The 16,853-nt window shown below is 57.1% G+C and overlaps 1 protein-coding gene and 1 long non-coding RNA gene across 3 annotated transcripts in view; both read right to left on the reverse strand.

Annotated features, from left to right (window-relative positions):
- Positions 1-338: 338 nt before the first annotated feature.
- Positions 339-16,853, reverse strand: part of LOC142024683 (uncharacterized) — a 31,579-nt gene continuing 15,064 nt past the window's right edge. Inside the window, 8 exon segments of the mRNA XM_075016837.1 lie at positions 339-477; positions 1,490-2,075; positions 2,078-3,672; positions 3,986-4,099; positions 4,689-4,815; positions 5,309-5,373; positions 5,376-5,507; positions 6,975-7,252. Of these exon segments, the coding sequence (XP_074872938.1) occupies positions 1,977-2,075; positions 2,078-3,672; positions 3,986-4,099; positions 4,689-4,815; positions 5,309-5,373; positions 5,376-5,507; positions 6,975-7,252 (2,410 nt within the window). The 3' untranslated portion in view covers positions 339-477; positions 1,490-1,976.
- LOC142024985 (uncharacterized) lies at positions 11,110-15,249 on the reverse strand. Of its 2 annotated transcripts, none has more exons than XR_012648539.1 (4): positions 14,632-15,249; positions 13,681-13,807; positions 12,806-12,983; positions 11,110-12,397 (listed from the first exon to the last, which is right to left on the reverse strand). It is a non-coding gene; the product is annotated as an uncharacterized LOC142024985 (long non-coding RNA). The 2 variants fall into 2 exon arrangements; XR_012648538.1 differs by lacking the exon at positions 14,632-15,249 and adding an exon at positions 14,237-14,601.

Consider the following 16,853-nt stretch of genomic DNA (forward strand, 5'->3'; position numbering starts at 1 on the left):
AGGTTGACTACAGATAATTTAGCAATCAGCTGACAGGAGCACAGTATCTAGATTAGTATAAGAAAGAAAGGCGACATCGACACTAGCGAGTTTTTTCGACGCAGACGGTGGCGGGGGGCGGTGGGGCGGTCTTTTGAAAACTCCCACAGCACCACTACACAAAAAAAAAAAAAAAAAAAGGGCGGTCTTTCGATATTAAAGTGGAAGAGTGCAGCATTTTTTCCAGAACCCATCTTCAGAAAAAAAACAAGTGTAGCTGCCCGCGGGGGCTTTTTTCGAAAGAGTGGTCCTGCATCGTTCTAGGTTTTTTCAATCCCGTTCTTTTAAAACAGTGGCCGGGGTGTGGCTGCTCTCTATCGAACGAGCAGCTCGATTTTTTTCCACCCACTTTGTGTGGGCGCAATCTTTCAAACGAAGACTTCTTTTGGAAGAGATCTTCCACAAGGCTTTTTTTTTTGAAGGATCCCTGTAGTGTAGCTGTAGCCAGAGAGAAAGAAAGACAGAAAGAGAGAGGAAAGAGAGAGAGAGTGTTAAAAATCTAAAGCAGTGGGTCTTAACCTGGGGAGGGGGGGCGTATGATGCCCTTTGTGGGGGGTGCGAGACATAGAATCATAGAACACTAGGGCTGGAAGGGACCTCGAGAGGCCATCGAGTCCAGCTCCCTGCCCCAATGGCAGGACCAAGTACTATCTAAACCATCCCTGACAGACATCTATCTAACCTGGTCTTAAATATCTCCAGCGATGGAGATTCCACAACCTCCCTTGGCAATTTATTCCAGTGTTTGATTTTTTTTTTTTTTTTTTTTTTTAAGGAAAATCCTCAAAAACACAAATTAAGCCCAGGCACCTAAGTACGACTTTGTTTTATCAACCCTACCTATTAGCACGTCGGTTCCAGTTTACTTACACAGCAAAACTCCACAACATCTCTGGGTTGTACTTGCATTTTTCTGTAAGCCTGCTGTACTCTCTGTGGTGAGTAATAACTACTTTAATTCTTGACTCTCCCCTCTTCTGCCCCTCTGCTCTCTGATTTGCTCACCTTGATGATAATTTTTCTGATTTGCCCACCTTGATTACTATTTTTGGTTCTCTGTGCCTTAAATATTGAGTCTGTTCTGGTGCGGCTCTGATCTGAAGAAGAGGGTTTGTCCCATGAAAGCTCATCACCTAATAAAAATGTTTTAGTCTTTAAAGTGCTCCTGGACTGCTTTTTTTTTTTTTTAAAGTGCAGACTGACATTTATAAGTACATAGGCCTTCCCTAGCTTCATTTTTGATAGGGGGTGTGAGAACACATTTGATTTTTGATAAGGGGTGCACGAACATATTTTTAAAGCCAAAGCGGTGCCGGCTGCAGTAAAGGTTAAGAACCACTTACAGAAGACACACAGAAAAAAGAATGTTTTACACACACACACACACACACTTGATCCACTCAGCTATAAGAGGAAATACATATACACACACACAGACACACACACTTACTCAATCCACTCAGCTATAAGAGGAAACACACACTCTCTCTCGATCCACTCAGCTATAAGAGGAACATGTTCTTATTTGCGGCAAGTCACTTCAAGGACGCTGGCTATCTTGAAAATTTGAATGAGCACTTTTACTTTCTTACAAACTCTGCAGAGAGAGAGAGATCCCGTCAGGACTCCTGGGTTCTAGCTCAGCGCCGGGAGGGGAGATGGGGTCTAACGGGTTACAGCAAGGGGCAGATAGGACTCGGTTCTAGATCAGAACATCTGGGTCCCACGCTAGGTCCTGATCGTCTTCGAGTGGTGACAAGCCTTTTGTTATCCAACTCACCAGATCAGCAAACTCCCAGCCCCAAAGGCTCTGCTGCTCCCAGCTTCTGAATTCATTGCATCACGTGCCCTGGCTGAGCTGTACTTCAGTGCTTTCTCTGGGAGTAGGGTGAGTAGGTCCCTGTTACAAGAGTCAGAGGAGAGCCGGAGCCCCTCCGCTAACACTTCTGGGGTCTCTCTCCTGTGTGAATTCGCTGATGTCTAACAAGGACCAACCTCTGAATGAAGCTTTTCCCACAGTCCAAGCACTGGTGGGGGGTCTCTCTCCTGTGTGAACCAATCAATGTTCAGCAAGATTGGACCTCCCTAAGAAACTTTTCTCACAATCTACACACTTGTGTGACCTCTCTCCTTTGTGGATGGCCTGATGTCTAGCAAGTTCTGACTTCTGTATGAAATCTTTGCCACAGTGTAAGCACTTATGGGTTCTCCTTCCAGCATGAGTCAGCTGGTGAGAGAGAAGGTCTGAACTTCTTATGAAATTCTTCCTGCAGTTCAAGCACTTATGGGGTTTGTTTCCAGTGTGGACAGCCTGATGTCTAACAAGGTCTGATCGCTGTATGTAACTTTTGCCACAGTCCAAGCATCGGTGGGGTCTCTCTCCCGTGTGGATGGCCCGATGTTTCATGAGGTCTGACTTCCGTATGAACCCTCTTCCACAGTCCGTGCACTTATGAGGTCTCTCTCCTGAGTGGATTCTCTGATGTTTAACAAGGTCCGACCTCTGTACAAAACTTTTCTCACACTGTAAGCACTGATGGGGTCGCTCTCCTGTGTGAACCGCTAGATGTTTAGCCAGGTCAGACCTTCGTAAGAAACTTTTCTCACAGTCTACGCACTTATGTGACCTCTCTCCTTTATGGATGGCCTGGTGGTAAACCAGATCTGCCCTCCGTATGTAACTTTTCTCACACTCAGAGCATTTATAGGGTCTCTCTCCAGTGTGGATTCGCTGATGGGTAACACAAGCAGCTCTGTTTCTGAAACTTTTCCCACAGTCCAAGCACTTGCAGGGCATCTCTCCTATATGGAGGGCTTGGTGGTTAATAAGATCTGACCTCTCCCTGAAATTTTTTCCACAGTCCAGGCACTTATGTGGTCGCCCAGCTGTGTGGCTGGCCTGATGTTGGACCAGGTGTGACCTCCGTATGAAGGTTTTCCCGCACTCCAGGCACATATGGGGTCTCTCCCCTGTGTGGATTCTCTGATGCATCGCAAACGCTAATTGGTCTCTGAAAATCTTCCCGCAATACAAGCACTTAAAGAGCATCTCTGCGGTATGGAGGGCCTGATGCTTAACGAGGTCCAACCGATCTATGAAATTTTTCCCACAGTCCAAGCACTTATGGAGTCTCTCTCCCGTGTGGACGGCCTGATGAGTGATGAGTCCTGACTTCCAAATGAAACAGTTCCAGCAGGCCAGGCATCGATGGGGTTTCTCTCCTGGATGGCTTCTCCAGTGGCTACGAAGGTCTGAGTTATCCCCAAAGCTTCTCCTGGGGGCCAAGCACTGAAGGGGTTTCTCTCCAGTATGGATGGTCTGATGGGCCGCAAGGTGCGAGCTCAGAATGAACCCTTTCCCACAATGGAGGCAGTAGTAGAGTGTCTCTTTCTTTGGATTCGTGTACTGGGCTGAGGGAGTCTTGTCTCCTCCCCCACACAGAACAGAATCATCCATGTTCTTCCTCAGGTTGTTTCCCTGCAGCATCTCCGATGGGGGCTGATTTCCCGGTTCCAAGCACTGGGAAAAATCCCCTTCAGCTTGTCCCACAAAGCCCCACTGTGGTTCCGTTGCCCCAAGAACGTCCTGCTGTTCATTCGCCTCCTGCTTCTCACTCGCTTGCTCATCACCTGCTGGGAGGGAGACACAATCCAGACAGGAGTCACTGTGCTGGGGGGAAAGAGGAACAGCACCAGGGGAGAACACAACACACTGAAGTGTCACAGGCTGAGCAAATGGATTCTGCCTCCACTTCCCACCCGCACACTCACAGAGAAAGAAACTCCCGCAGCTCCCAGGGCAGGGAGAGCCTTGAGTGGTATCTGCTCACTGCACCCCGGCCCTGCGTGAGAGGAGGCAGAACTCAGGGCACTCACTCACCCCACAGTTTTGGAGATTCTCAACTTTTCCCTTTGTCCCCCATCTGGTTTCTGGGTCAGTCCTCACCTGTGCCAGCAGCTCTCAGGATCTCTCTTTCCTCCCCAGCTTGGAGATCGGACACCCACGGCTCTTCCCCTCGCTCCAGCTGGGCGATCAGCTCTGGTTTGGGAACGGGAAACCCTGCACAGGGAGGAAATCAGACCAGGTCAGGGGCCAGGGAGATGCTGAGAGATTGTCTGTCGCAAAGGACATTCCCTGAGTAGAACCTGTCCCTAGGCTGTGCTGGAGAATGGGGAACCCCAGAGGACGGGGAAAGGGGCACGGAGCCCCCTGGGGAGAGACCGATGTCTGGGGAGGGGAGGGAAACTGTGATGCCCACATTAAGACTTCCCAGGATCTGGGCATTCTGGGGCCCTGCTGTTCCCCACAAAGCTCTAGATTTAAACCCCTGCCTCTGTCTAAACCTGCAGAGCTCAGAGCCCTGCCGCTGGGGCTGCTCCCTAGGAGGGAGGTAAGTGGGGATTCTGGGTGTGAATGGCCAACAATAGAGACAGGAAGAATGAATTCTGCCCCTCTGCATGCTGGGTGGGAGGGCAGGTTTAGCACGTCCAATAGGTTTTAACACCTGTAACCCACTGGAGAGGGAACAAAGACAGAAATCACTGTCACACAGCGGCCATGCGGGATGGACCCCGTTCCTGTCCGGTCGACCTGACCGCACACACAGACCCCACAGCTTCCAATCCCCGAGGGGCCGGGACGCCCTTACCCAGCGAGGTCACCGCCTGGTAGTTCTCCTGCATGACGGCCCTGTAGAGGGCTCTCTGAGCGGGGCCCAGCAGCGCCCCCTGCCCCGGGGTGAAATACACAGCCACCTCCTCGAAGGTCACCGCCATCTGCAACGACCACAGGCCCTGCTCAGCGCCCGCAGCTCCAGCCACAGGCCCAGTACAGATGGGAAGAAAACACGGGGAGATCCAGCAAAATATAATCCCATCCCCGGCCTGTTCATAGCAGCCAGGAGGCGTCACGGGCTGGGCAGAGAGACCCTCACCCCCCTCCCCGCAGCAGAGGGACAAGGGCCGGGTCTGCTCTGACCACACACCCACCAGCCAGAGCAGGGGGTGGGATGCAGAGCTCTGAGCCACGCACAGGGACAGGATCCCCGCAGCTTCCCTTTGTGTTCACAGCCACCGCTGGCTGGGGGGCCCAGGTCACAGCCCTGGGAGTCTGCCCCCTTCTCCCAGCCCTGCCCCCAGGGGGCTGGGTCCCTGTTTGTGAAATGGGGGGATGGTCACACCCCACCCAGGGGCCTGCTCAGCAAATCAGCAGGTTTCCCACCCCCCTGTCTGCTCCCTGCATCCCAGCAGCTCCCTGACCAGCCCTTACCTGAGCTGGCTCCATCCCAACCATGGCTCTTCTACCTCCCCTGAGAAGATGGGAGGATCTGGAGTCCGGAGTAAAAGGTGGACCAGATTCCTCAACCTGACAGGGCCAGAGGAACAGGTGTCAGACGGGTCAAGTTCGTTTCCCACCCGATGCCTCCCAGGCTCTCTCCCGGCAGGGCCATGCTCTGGATTGCCCTGTGCTGAGAAAAAGGTTAGTGGGTTACCACACGGGTGGGGCCTTCAGGAAACCTAACCCACCGGGGGCTATTTTTAAACTCTCCCAGTAGGGTAGACCCCCGACTTACAAGACTTTGGCTTACACGTTTCCTGCAATAATGTAAATCAAAATTGTGAGTGGCAGGGAGCTGGGACCCAGCCATCAGCCTGGCTCCTGGCTCCCCTCCGCCAGCGCTGGTCAATTTCCTGGCTCCAGCAGTGGGGGGAGCAGCTGATGTCTGGTTCCTGCACCCCGCCACTGGTGGGAGCCAGGAAACTGACCAGGGCTGCAGCAGCTGGCTCTCAGTTCTCCACCGCTCATGGGAGCAGGGAGCCAGGATCAGGGACCTGAAGGTGGCAGGGCGAAATTTGACTTACCTGTGGTTGCTCGGGAGCGCAACCTATGCAGAAGCAAGGGGTCTACTCTGAGCAGAAAGCAGAATCAAAGGAGCTCTGGGATGGGGGCAGGTGGTTGCCCCACATTCTAGTGTCTCCCCAAAACAGCGGTGGGCACTCTGCAGCCCACTGACCCCCACCTGCCCCCTCTCCTGCAGCACTTCTGGAGCAGCACAAATTGCCGGATCGGAACCGCCTTTCCAAACGCTGCCTATCAGCTGTTCACTGTGTTCCAACTCTGGGAGGTAAGGGTGGGACTCAAGTGAGCCAGGGGCACAGAGGGGGGCCACTGGGGGAACCCCAGTAGGCCACCAGCTGCTGGAGGAGAGCCACTCCTGGGGCTCACCCACTAGTCTTGCTTGTCCATCCCTGGCCTACAGCTTCCCCCTCACCCAGCCTGGTCAGCCACTGGCTTGTCCTCTTCTCAGCTCCTCTGCCTGCTCCCTGCGGAGTCCATCAGCCCAGGGGTTGCAGGGCTGGATCCGGGCCGGGCTGGGAGCTGGGGATCCCCCTCCCCACGTACTGCTCCTGCTGCCCCCTTTCCTCGTCTCCCCCCTGCCTGGGAGCAGCAGCGCCTGCCCCACGGACGTGGGCCTTTGCTTTCATCCGGCAGATCAGCCACTGGCCCTGGCTGGGCCCATGGGGGTCACAGACACACGGGGGCCCCTCCCCGCCCAGACCTAACTCACCGGCCGGTCCCTGAAGGGGCCCTTTGGACAGCACCACCGCCCTGCCCAGCTCCAGCACCTTCCCCAGGTCTCTCCATCGCCTGCAGCCTCCGGCTCAGGGCTGGGGCTGGGCAGAGCCCGGGCCTGGTTCCGACCCTGGAGAACGCGCCCCCGAGGCTGGTACCAGAGGGGCTGTAACAAAAGTCTCTCCCCTGAGGGCTAAGAACTGCCCCCCCCCCACCTCCCACCCCCCGGCAGCAGCTACCCCGGGCCTGGGGCGGGGATCGCAGCCAGCTCGGCGGGGAGCAGCCCGGGGCCGAACCCTCCCCCTGCAGCCCGCCCGGGGGCACCGGGCACCGCTCCCGGGGCCGGGCCGGGGGCTCTTACCTTCCCCCCGAGCGCTGCCCGCCCTGGGCCAGGGGCAGGGGCAGGGGCTGGGCCGGGCAGGGCCCTGGCCAGGCTGGGGGCGCTGCCCGCCCGCCCGCCCGCCCGGGGAGCGGCTCCCGGGGAGCAGCGGGACTGGCCCTGCTGCGGCTGCGGCTGGAGGTTCCCCTCTCCCGGCTGCAGCCAGGGCTCCGGGGCCCCGCAGCAGCCCCCGCCCGCTCGCCCGCCCGGGAGGGAGGGAGCCGGGGAGCAGAGGCCCCGCAGCGGCTGCCGCTCGCTTCCTGCGGCCGGCCGGGGGCAGCCAGCGATCGCTTCCCCGCGCGGCTCCGGCCGCCCCTGGGTCCTAGCGAGGAACTCACCCTCCTCTGGGCGGGCAGCAGCCGGGCCGGGGCCGCGGCGGAGCGCAGGGCGGGTGGCTCGGAGCGGGGCCGGCGCCTCTGGCTGGGGCACAGTTTAACAATGGGGCAGGCCGAAGGAAGCCCCTCACCCCCCTCTGCGGGCCTGGGGGGGCCCCGGGCGGCAGCCCTGCAATGTCGGGGCCGGTCCCAGTGTGTTCCTCAGGCCTCCCGGCCAGGCCCTGCAGGGATACGCGGGGTTGGATCCTGGCTCTGGGGCAGGGGGGGCTGTGCCGCTGGCTGTGGGTGTCAGGGCCCTTCTGGCCAGCGACAGCCTCTGCGTCAGGGTGAGGATCCCCCTCCACGTCTGGCCTCCAACGCCTCTTTGGCTAGTGGCGTCTCCCTGTGCTGGGCCCTCCGCCCGGGGTCCCAGCTGGACAGCACCAACCCCAGCTCCCCTGGGCCTCAGCACTGCTCTGCCTCCAGCTCAGCGCCTTGGGCAGCCCCCCTCTGCCTCTGGCTGGGGCTGCTCCCTTCCCAGCCCAGCTCTGCACCCTCTGGGTGCCTCCCGCCCTGGGCAGCCCCCCTCTGCCTCTGGCTGGGGCTGCTCCCTTCCCAGCCCAGCTCTGCACCCTCTGGGTGCCTCCCGCCCTGGGCAGCCCCCCTCTGCCTCTGGCTGGGGCTGCTCCCTTCCCAGCCCAGCTCTGCACCCTCCTGGGTGCCTCCCGCCCTGGGCAGCCCCCCTCTGCCTCTGGCTGGGGCTGCTCCCTTCCCAGCCCAGCTCTGCACCCTCTGGGTGCCTCCCGCCCTGGGCAGCCCCCCTCTGCCTCTGGCTGGGGCTGCTCCCTTTCCAGCCCAGCTCTGCACCCTCTGGGTGCCTCCCGCCCTGGGCAGCCCCCCTCTGCCTCTGGCTGGGGCTGCTCCCTTCCCAGCCCAGCTCTGCACCCTCTGGGTGCCTCCCGCCCTGGGCAGCCCCCCCTCTGCCTCTGGCTGGGGCTGCTCCCTTCCCAGCCCAGCTCTGCACCCTCCTGGGTGCCTCCCGCCCTGGGCTGCCCCAGCTCACACAGAGCACAAGATCCTGGGCTTCTGCGCGGGTTCCCGTTAATTTTTTTTCCATCCACGTGCAGAATATTTCTTTTTTGCTGGGCACCGAGGCGCGTACCAACGTGCACCGCCCATAGGCATACAGGCCCTCTGCCCACCAGCCGGGCGCCATTCGAATCGCGCCTGATTGGCTGCCCAAGGCGGCTCCGCTCACCGGGAACCGTTCTCCTGACTCCCTCATGGGCCAGCCTGCCTGTCAGTCAATCTGAACTGCCCCTGGGGTCCCTCCCCTTTGACCGTCTCAGGATCTTGGATCTACCGGTCTGTCTCTACTCAGGATCTTGAGTTCTCGTTGGTTCTTCCCCTCTCTTTTGCGACTGGGCGGGCCAAGCATAGGAACTCTTATTTCCGCTTCCTGGACAGGGACCCGATGTTTTTTTCTCTTCTTTTTTTTTTTTTAGGGCAAATTCTCCCCTATGTTAATCTGCCGTTTAGGGGGCTGGAGAAGAGATGGGGCGGGCTCCTCAAACATCGGAATAATAAAGACCTGCCTGGGCAGGCTGGAGAACAGATGGGGCGGGCTCTTGAAACAGCATCATAAAGAACTGTCTGAGATGGTTGGAGAACAGGTGGGGCGGGCTCTAGAAACAGCAGGATAAAGAACTGCCTAGGCAGGCCGGAGTTGGGTGGGCTCTGCCGCATGAATCTGCTGTTTAAAGCGCTGTCTGCAGATTCTGGCTAAGGTGGTAGGGCAGGATCTCGAAAGAGCAGGAACTCCCTCTTCAGAGACTGCCTCCACTCTGCCACTGACCCTAGCTGCAGTTGTGTCTTATGTTTAGGTTGCCACTTCTCTGATTGTGTTTGCCAGCTGCTGCTTCTCCTGCTTCCCTGGACACACATGGTACTAACCTGCCTCTCTCAGAGGCTCTGAAGTTCTATCCTCTTCCAGGCAGATGAAGCAGAACCCTGAAATACACTCAAGTTGCATAAATCTCGGATTAACACGACTCTGAGTGGCCGGGAGAGACCGTGGGGAACATCTGGTCCAAGACCTCAGGGCTGGTCCGTGTCCCCACTCCAGCCCCATTGACAGCAGCTGGGAAACTGACCAGGGCAGAAGCCTGGATCAGTTTCCGGGCTCCTGTAAAGAGGGGGGAGCTGGGAGCTAGCTGTGAAAAGGGGTGGGGTGGGCTCTTGAAACAGCGAGATAAAGAACTGCATGGGCCGACTGGAGGAGTCGCCGCGCAGGGTCTACAGCACAAATCTGCTGGTTAAAGCACTTCTTGGAGACGCTACCGAGGGTGGTAGGGCAAGATCTTGAAACAGCAGAGACCTACTTTGCCTCCACCCTGTCAGTGATGTTAGCTGCAGTTCTCATGTGGGCCCCCTCTGTACCCCGCTCCCATGTGCCTCTCAATGCATTCCCAGCTCCGCACTACTCACAGGACACAGGAAACTGTCCATCACTGCTCAGTTTCCCGGCTCCCCTGAGTAATGTGAAATGACTTACAAAGGAATGCAACCTTCACCTAAGTCAGGGATGGGAAGAGATGGTGGGACGGTGCTGTTTTCCTCTCCCCCCTTCATTCAGAAGAGTCATTTACAAGGCTTGATTTTAAACACAGTAAGATCCTGAGTCCTTCCCTTGTCTCTAGTGACACACAATTCTGTTGGGACAACCGGCGTCCCACAGATTTTAGCATCGGACAAGCAGTTTTCCTTCACTTCTGCAATTCACAGGCATGCTAGAGACAGTCTCTGCTGCTTGATTGCATCTGTTCTTGCTCCTTTTATAAGCACCAGCCTCATCTTATTTCATAGCTTGTCCTCTGAATGGGGTACCATCCCTCCTGTTTTAATGGGGACAATTCCCTATTTAAGCTGTCCCACCACAGGCAAATTGTCCCTCCTGTTCCCTGCCACTCGGTGTTTTGCAGCAGCAGCAGCAGCAGCTTCTGCTGCTGGGGAGCCCCACTGCAAGGCAGCTACCCCATTCCCCAGCACCCCATGGCCACAGCCCACACTGCTGGCGAGCTCTGCCAGGGAGCAGCTGCCTCATTCCCTGGCGCCCCATCCCTAGGGAAGGCAGCTCCTGTTCCTCTCCACACTGGGAGGCTGCACAGCCCCTATTCTCAGCAGCCCCCAGCCAGAAGGTTGCAGACCCTCCGAACCCCTGCTCCCCCATTGGGAGGCTGCGGAGCTCCCATCCCTCACCCTGGGGCAGCAGCCCCCATTTCTGAGGAGCCCTGACATGGGACAGCACCCCCACCTACCTCCAAGGCTGGTGGCCCATATTTGCCATGAGGCAATGTGATCACCCTAACACCCCCACAACTACGTCTGTGAGTGGCCCACAGGTTAAGCACAAACCCACGGAAATCAGACCTTATTGAGCCCCGGGTTTTCACTCTGTGGCTTTGAAAAGTCCCGTTTGCACGTTTATTTATATTTTTCACAGCCTCCGAGCCAGGGACTTGGGTTGCACGGTGGTAATATTTCCAAACCAGCCTCTCTATCACTTACGCCAGTACCTCTGCTGTCCTGTCTCTGCTCCTGAGCTCCCAGCCCTGCCCCACAGCCTGCCCCCAACTTCCCCTCCCCGCACGCCTTCTTCCCCCAGGCTCTACAACACATTCACACCTCTTCCCCACTCCTCTGCCCGGGTGAGAAGGGACTATCACAAAGAGAGAAAAACCCACAGTCCAGGGTGGGCAATAAAACGCTTTCACGTTCGTAAAATGAAATCGCAGACTCCAAGGTCCGAAAAAATCAATGTACCCGTTTTCTTCTGAAGCCACTAACTTGGCTTCACTTCTCACTGTGTCATTTGATTACAATAGTAGCAGGAAGTGTAGCACCATTATCATAAAAGAAAGACGGACCAATCTCCTTTACAAATGACCTCGATGAACCCAGGAAAAGCCAGGAATCCATTTTACCAATAGATGAGAACAGGGCTCCAAGATCTGAAAGGTCCAACTGAGGTTTGAGGTTCATAGGAATTTCCCTGGCCCTTCCCAGATCTGGGAAACTTCATTCTCCAGCTCGTCTGAGTTTGAGTTAGGATCACAGACCTCAAAACTAACAAGAAGTTCTGCGGCACCTTATAGACTGACAGATTTTTTTGGAGCTTAAGCTTTCGTGGGCCTAATCACTCTTAAAAGCTCTCATAATGCCCTGATCCATGGGCTGGATCAAGGATGGCATGGTCAGTGGCAGGAACAGCACCTTAATGTTCTCACTGAGGTCGCTAAGGCTTAGGTAGCGTCCTGGTGCATTACCAAGAAGCACTAGAGTTTTGAAAGGCAGATTTTGCCCGTTACAATAAGCCCTCAATTCCAAATTCAGCACACTGGCAACATATTCTTCAAATTCTCCCCCATGCACAAACAGCTGTTCCTTTCAATAACCCTTACATGCCCTTGGGTTTGCAGAATGATCAACCATCAACGGTTTCAGCTTGAAGTCCCCAGCTGCATTTGCCCCAAGCAGCAGGGTGTAGGGCCCCTTTGCAGCCTTGAACCCTGGGGTGGTTTTCTCTTCAGTTGATATAGAACAGGATAGAAGGAAATGCATCTGCAGGACTTTTACCAGCAGCAGCTGCTTCGCCACTCACTTTGAGGCCATGAAATCCGTGGCGTGCTTTACATCTCTCAAACCATCCGGCACTTGCCTTAAATTCTTTGACTTTGGGACGATCACATTTCACCAAGTCACAAATGCCGCGGGCCTTTGCTTGAAGAGTGGCATGTTTTCCTGATGTCGATGCTCAAGCCATGTTGTCGACGGATGTTCCATTCTCTCCAGGACAGCTGACCAATTTAGCGTTGCACAGGCAGCCGATAAACATGCAGCACTTCTGCAAGACTCCTTAACGTTCTCCACGTTGTCCTGAATTGGCTGGAGGGTTGATTCACTGAGCCCAGTAACGCCCTGAACATCCGTTGTCTTTTCGCCTCTTTGGTAGCGCTTCGCAGCTTCAAGTTTTTTCTCCAAAGTTATAGATTTTCTTTTCTTTTTGGAGGCCGAAGCAGGTGGACAATCCCCCTGTGGATTAGATGCACACGTGGTTTACAGTCACTAGTTAAGGAACGCTAAAACAAGAGCTTTAAGGATGCTGCAGTCCACAATGGTGGGCTGTGCAATTTTTGCAAAAAAAGAGGAGTCGGCTGTCCCCACCCCTTTCTTCCTCCTGCAGGGTTCCAGGGTAGGGTAGCCAGCAGGGCCATGCCACAGAGAGCCCTGCCCCTCGTTGTCTCCACAAGGCTGGAGAGGCTGCGCCCCAGCCAGCTCCAAGCTTTACTGATGCCAGGGTTCCCAGCCCTGGCAGCTCTCTGGGGATGGAGCTGCCACTGGGGTCCTCCTCGACTTGCATTAAAATGAGAGACGTGCAAGTCGAACTGGCATATCTCTGGGGTCTGCTGGATTTCTCTCTCTGCTTCCCTGACTGCTCACCTGTGTAGGAGCCTCTCTGGTGCTCCCTCTCCTTCTCAGCCTGGCGATCGGATGCCCGTGGCTCTTCCCCTCGCTCCAGCCGGGCAATCAGCTCCGGTTTGGGAATGGGGAACCCTGCGCGGGGGGTAATCAGGCAAGGTCGGTGTCATAAAGCGCCCCCAGGCTCTACCTCCAACATCTGCAGCCAGCAGGGAGAACAGATGGGTGATCAGTGACAGAGACACAGCATGGAACGGACTTGTCAGCACAGGAACCAGAAGCTGTCAGTACAATCCAGCTTGGGGCGAGGGGCCCAGAGAGGGTCAGAGCTGGGGCCCTGGTCCCCCTTCCTCCCTCTCCGGCTTAAACCAGCCAGGCCCCTCCTCCCGCCTTTGTCCTGTTTCCCAGGAAAGAAAGGCGTCACCTGGTTGCCTAGGTTACAAAGAACCTGGTGCCCCATTACCTACGCGGGAGAAGTCATCGCCCTGAAACTCCCCTCACCTCTACGCACTGACGCTGTGGCTAGGGAAACTGAGGCACGCACCCGGGGTTACTGCCGGACAGCAGGAAACGCATGCAACCGAACCGGGGGGGAAAAATCCTCACACCTCCCACTTTGGGGCACCAGGCCTGAGACGTCAGGCAACCCCCGTGTGAAGGAGAAATAACACAGGCAGGGCCACACCCCGCATCTGAGTCTGGGAAAGCTGGAGCCATGGGGATGAATTGACAACTCCATTAGGTTTCTGTCTCCTGGGGGAATGGGGACGGGAGTCCCTCACGCTGGCCCAGGGGATCACAGGCCCACAATCCAGCTGGCCAGGGAGGGATGCAACTAGGCTCAGACATGCAGAACCCCGCAGCTGCTAGTCCCCGAGGGGCCAGGACGCCCTTACCCAGCGAGGTCACCGCCTGGTAGTTCTCCTGCATGACGGCCCTGTAGAGGGCTCTCTGAGCGGGGCCCAGCAGCGCCCCCTGCCCCGGGGTGAAATACACAGCCACCTCCTCGAAGCTCACCGCCATCTGCAACGACCACAGGCCCCCGCTCAGCGCCGCTGCCCCGGCCCCCGGCCACACACGAACCACCGGGAGCGCCCGGGAAGGAGAATCCCGGCCCGGCCCGGCCCGTTCCCAGCAGCCGGGGGGCGTCAGGGGTCGGGCAGAGAGACCCTCGCCCCCCTCCCCGCAGCAGAGGGGCCGGGCCGGGTCCGCTCGCTGGCGGCCGGGCGCAGGGGGGCGGCGCGGGGCCAGCGGAGCTCCCGGGGCAGCAGCCTCCGCTCCCCGCAGCGCGGCCCGGGGCCGGGGCCACAAACAGCGCGTGCGGCTGCCGGGCCCGGGGCGGGGATCGCAGCCAGCCCGGCGGGGACCACCCGGGGCCGAACCCTCCCCCTGCAGCCCGCCCGGGGGCACCGGGCACCGCTCCCGGGGCTGGGCCGGGCCGGGGGCTCTTACCTTCCCCCCGAGCGCTGCCCGCCCTGGGCCAGGGCCAGGGCCAGGGCCAGGGGCAGGGGCAGGGGCTGGGCCGGGCAGGGCCCTGGCCAGGCTGGGGGCAGGGCCCTGGCCAGGCTGGGGGCGCTGCCCGCCCGCCCGCCCACCCGGGGAGCGGCTCCCGGGGAGCAGCGGGACTGGCCCGGCTGCGGCTGCGGCTGCGGCTGGAGGTTCCCCTCTCCCGGCTGCAGCCAGGGCTCCGGGGCCCCGCAGCAGCCCCCGCCCGCCCGGGAGGGAGGGAGCCGGGGAGCAGAGGCCCCGCAGCGGCTGCCGCTCGCTTCCTGCGGCCGGCCGGGGGCAGCCAGCGATCGCTTCCCCCCGCGGCTCCGGCCGCCCCTGGGTCCTAGCGGGGAACTTACCCTCCTCCGGGCGGGCAGCGCCGCGCTGGGGCCGGGGGGAGCAGCCGGGCCGGGGCCGGGGCCGCGCAGGGTGGGTGGCTCGGAGCGGGGCCAGCGCCTCCGGCTGGGGGCAGCTCGGACACTGTCAGACACCCCCGGGGCTGGACTGAAGAGCACTGAACACACACAGGTGCGCTGAGTCCCTCGCTCAGTTTCACAGCAGAGCCGGGGCCGGAGCCGGGGCCTGCAACCTGCTGCTCTCTGAGGACTTCCGCGTGGCTCCGGCACCACAATTCCTCTTCCTCATCAGCCAGGGGCTCCGCGCCCCTCGGTGTCCGACGCCTCCCCCGCGCTTTCCCTCCATCTTTCCTTGCCCAGTGCGGAGGGGCCCAGTTTCTGTAGACCATCTCCCCCTTCTCCGGGGGCTCTGCCTCTCCTATCCCGACCGGCCCCCACGCCGAAGCCCAGGGGCTTCATTTTTCCTTCGTGGTTCCTTCCGCAGACGCGCCCGAGCAGCTTCCCTTAACTTCCCCTGTGTCACCTTCCGCAGCAGTGAGAGGTGGCCCTGCTCGTCTGTCTTCCGACGACGCAGCACTTTGCAGACGAACAAAATGATGTCTTTGGTGACGAGCTTGCGTGGGACAGACCCACTTCTGCAGCAGGTTCTCTTTCGGCTGGAGCGTCCTCTATAATGCCTTGTTGGTGACCTGCGTGGGTCCCATTCTCAGGATCTTTCTCTAACATCTCTCGAACACCCTTAGCCTTCTCCTCCAGTGGTTCATTATCACCCGAGGTTGTTATTACCCTCCTGCTTATTTTCAATGAACAGTGACAGTCTAAAGGCCCCACACTGAGCCCAGCTCCTACCTAAATAGCAAATTATTATATTATCTCCAAAGGTTGGATAACTCCCCCTTTAATATGTGCAGCGCATTATGGGATATAACACTAGAGCTAACCTTGTTATCCCCACCCTTGCTCTGGCTTATTTATACCTGGCCCTGCAGATTTCCAAGACCAGCATCTGATGAAGCGAGTCTGTGCTCACGAAAGCTCCCACTCAAAACTTTGCTGTTAGTCTATAAGGTGCCACAGGACCCTTCGTTGCTGTTACAGATCCAGACTAACACGGCTGCCCCTCCGATACTTAACACTGGATCTGTGTTTTGATCAGGTTGCTAACAAAGTCGTGATTCTGAAAAGGAAAAAGAAGCTTGAGGGGCTCCTGCTGGGAAGGGCAACTCGCATTTTAAGAAAGAGAACAGAAGTCAAATGGGAAGTAAAACTGATGTCATTAAAGGGGGTTCAGGAGTGAAGTCAGGAAGAAAATGGTACAAACACATGAAGTGTGAGGAAATAGACTATGTTACAATTTTGTGACCGCCCTGTAGTAAACACGTCTCACATTACAAATCAGCGTATGGGCGCTGTTCTTAAAAGAGGGGTTACAAAAAGTACGGTTTGACATTATTTACTCAGGACCGTCTCATATTCACATGCGTGGCAGCTCTTGGATTATTGCCTTTACCAAATTTTACCAACATTTTATCAAAAAGTACAGTTTGCTGTTATTGAAGAAGGACGGTCTCGAATTCACACGCACGGCGGCTCTTGGATCATTGAGTCCCTTTACCAAATTTTACCAGAATTTTACCAGAAAGCACAGTTTCATGTTAATTTATTAAGGACTGTCTTGTATTCCCATACCTTGCCACTCTGGATCACTGGGTTTTGTTCTAAACTTGAAAAGAAAGGCTCTTCTAGTTGCTGACCCCTGGGCTAGAAAATTGCAAAAAAGCTTTTTTGGAATCATTTCATCACAGAGTCCTACGTCCAAACGTTCAATAGCCTGGGTGCATGCGAAGGCTCCAGCTGCAACTGGAGACAAGTCAAACTTCCCCTTCCCCTCCCCAAGAAAGCGTAAGCAGCTCTGAGAGGAAATGAGAAGGACCCCTGCAATATTTCTGCTATTTTTTTCCCTGCGCATGTGCAGAATAATTTTTTTCCACGCACAAAGACAGGCAAATGTGAACCACCTCTGGGCGCAGATGCTGGCAGCTGGGGGCGTGGTGCTCTCAGCTGGGCAGCATTTGAGTTTCTCCCCGACAGCTGCCCAAGTGCATGGTTTACAGCAGGCGTGTCCAACCTGCGGCCCGCGGGCCTCATGTGGCCCTGGACAGCTAGTAATGCGGCCCCACAAGATCGTAAACTTTTAACATTATTATGTGATTTATATACATTAA

This window comes from Carettochelys insculpta, chromosome 22, assembly GCF_033958435.1.
Source record: "Carettochelys insculpta isolate YL-2023 chromosome 22, ASM3395843v1, whole genome shotgun sequence".
Lineage (NCBI taxonomy): Eukaryota > Metazoa > Chordata > Testudines > Carettochelyidae > Carettochelys > Carettochelys insculpta.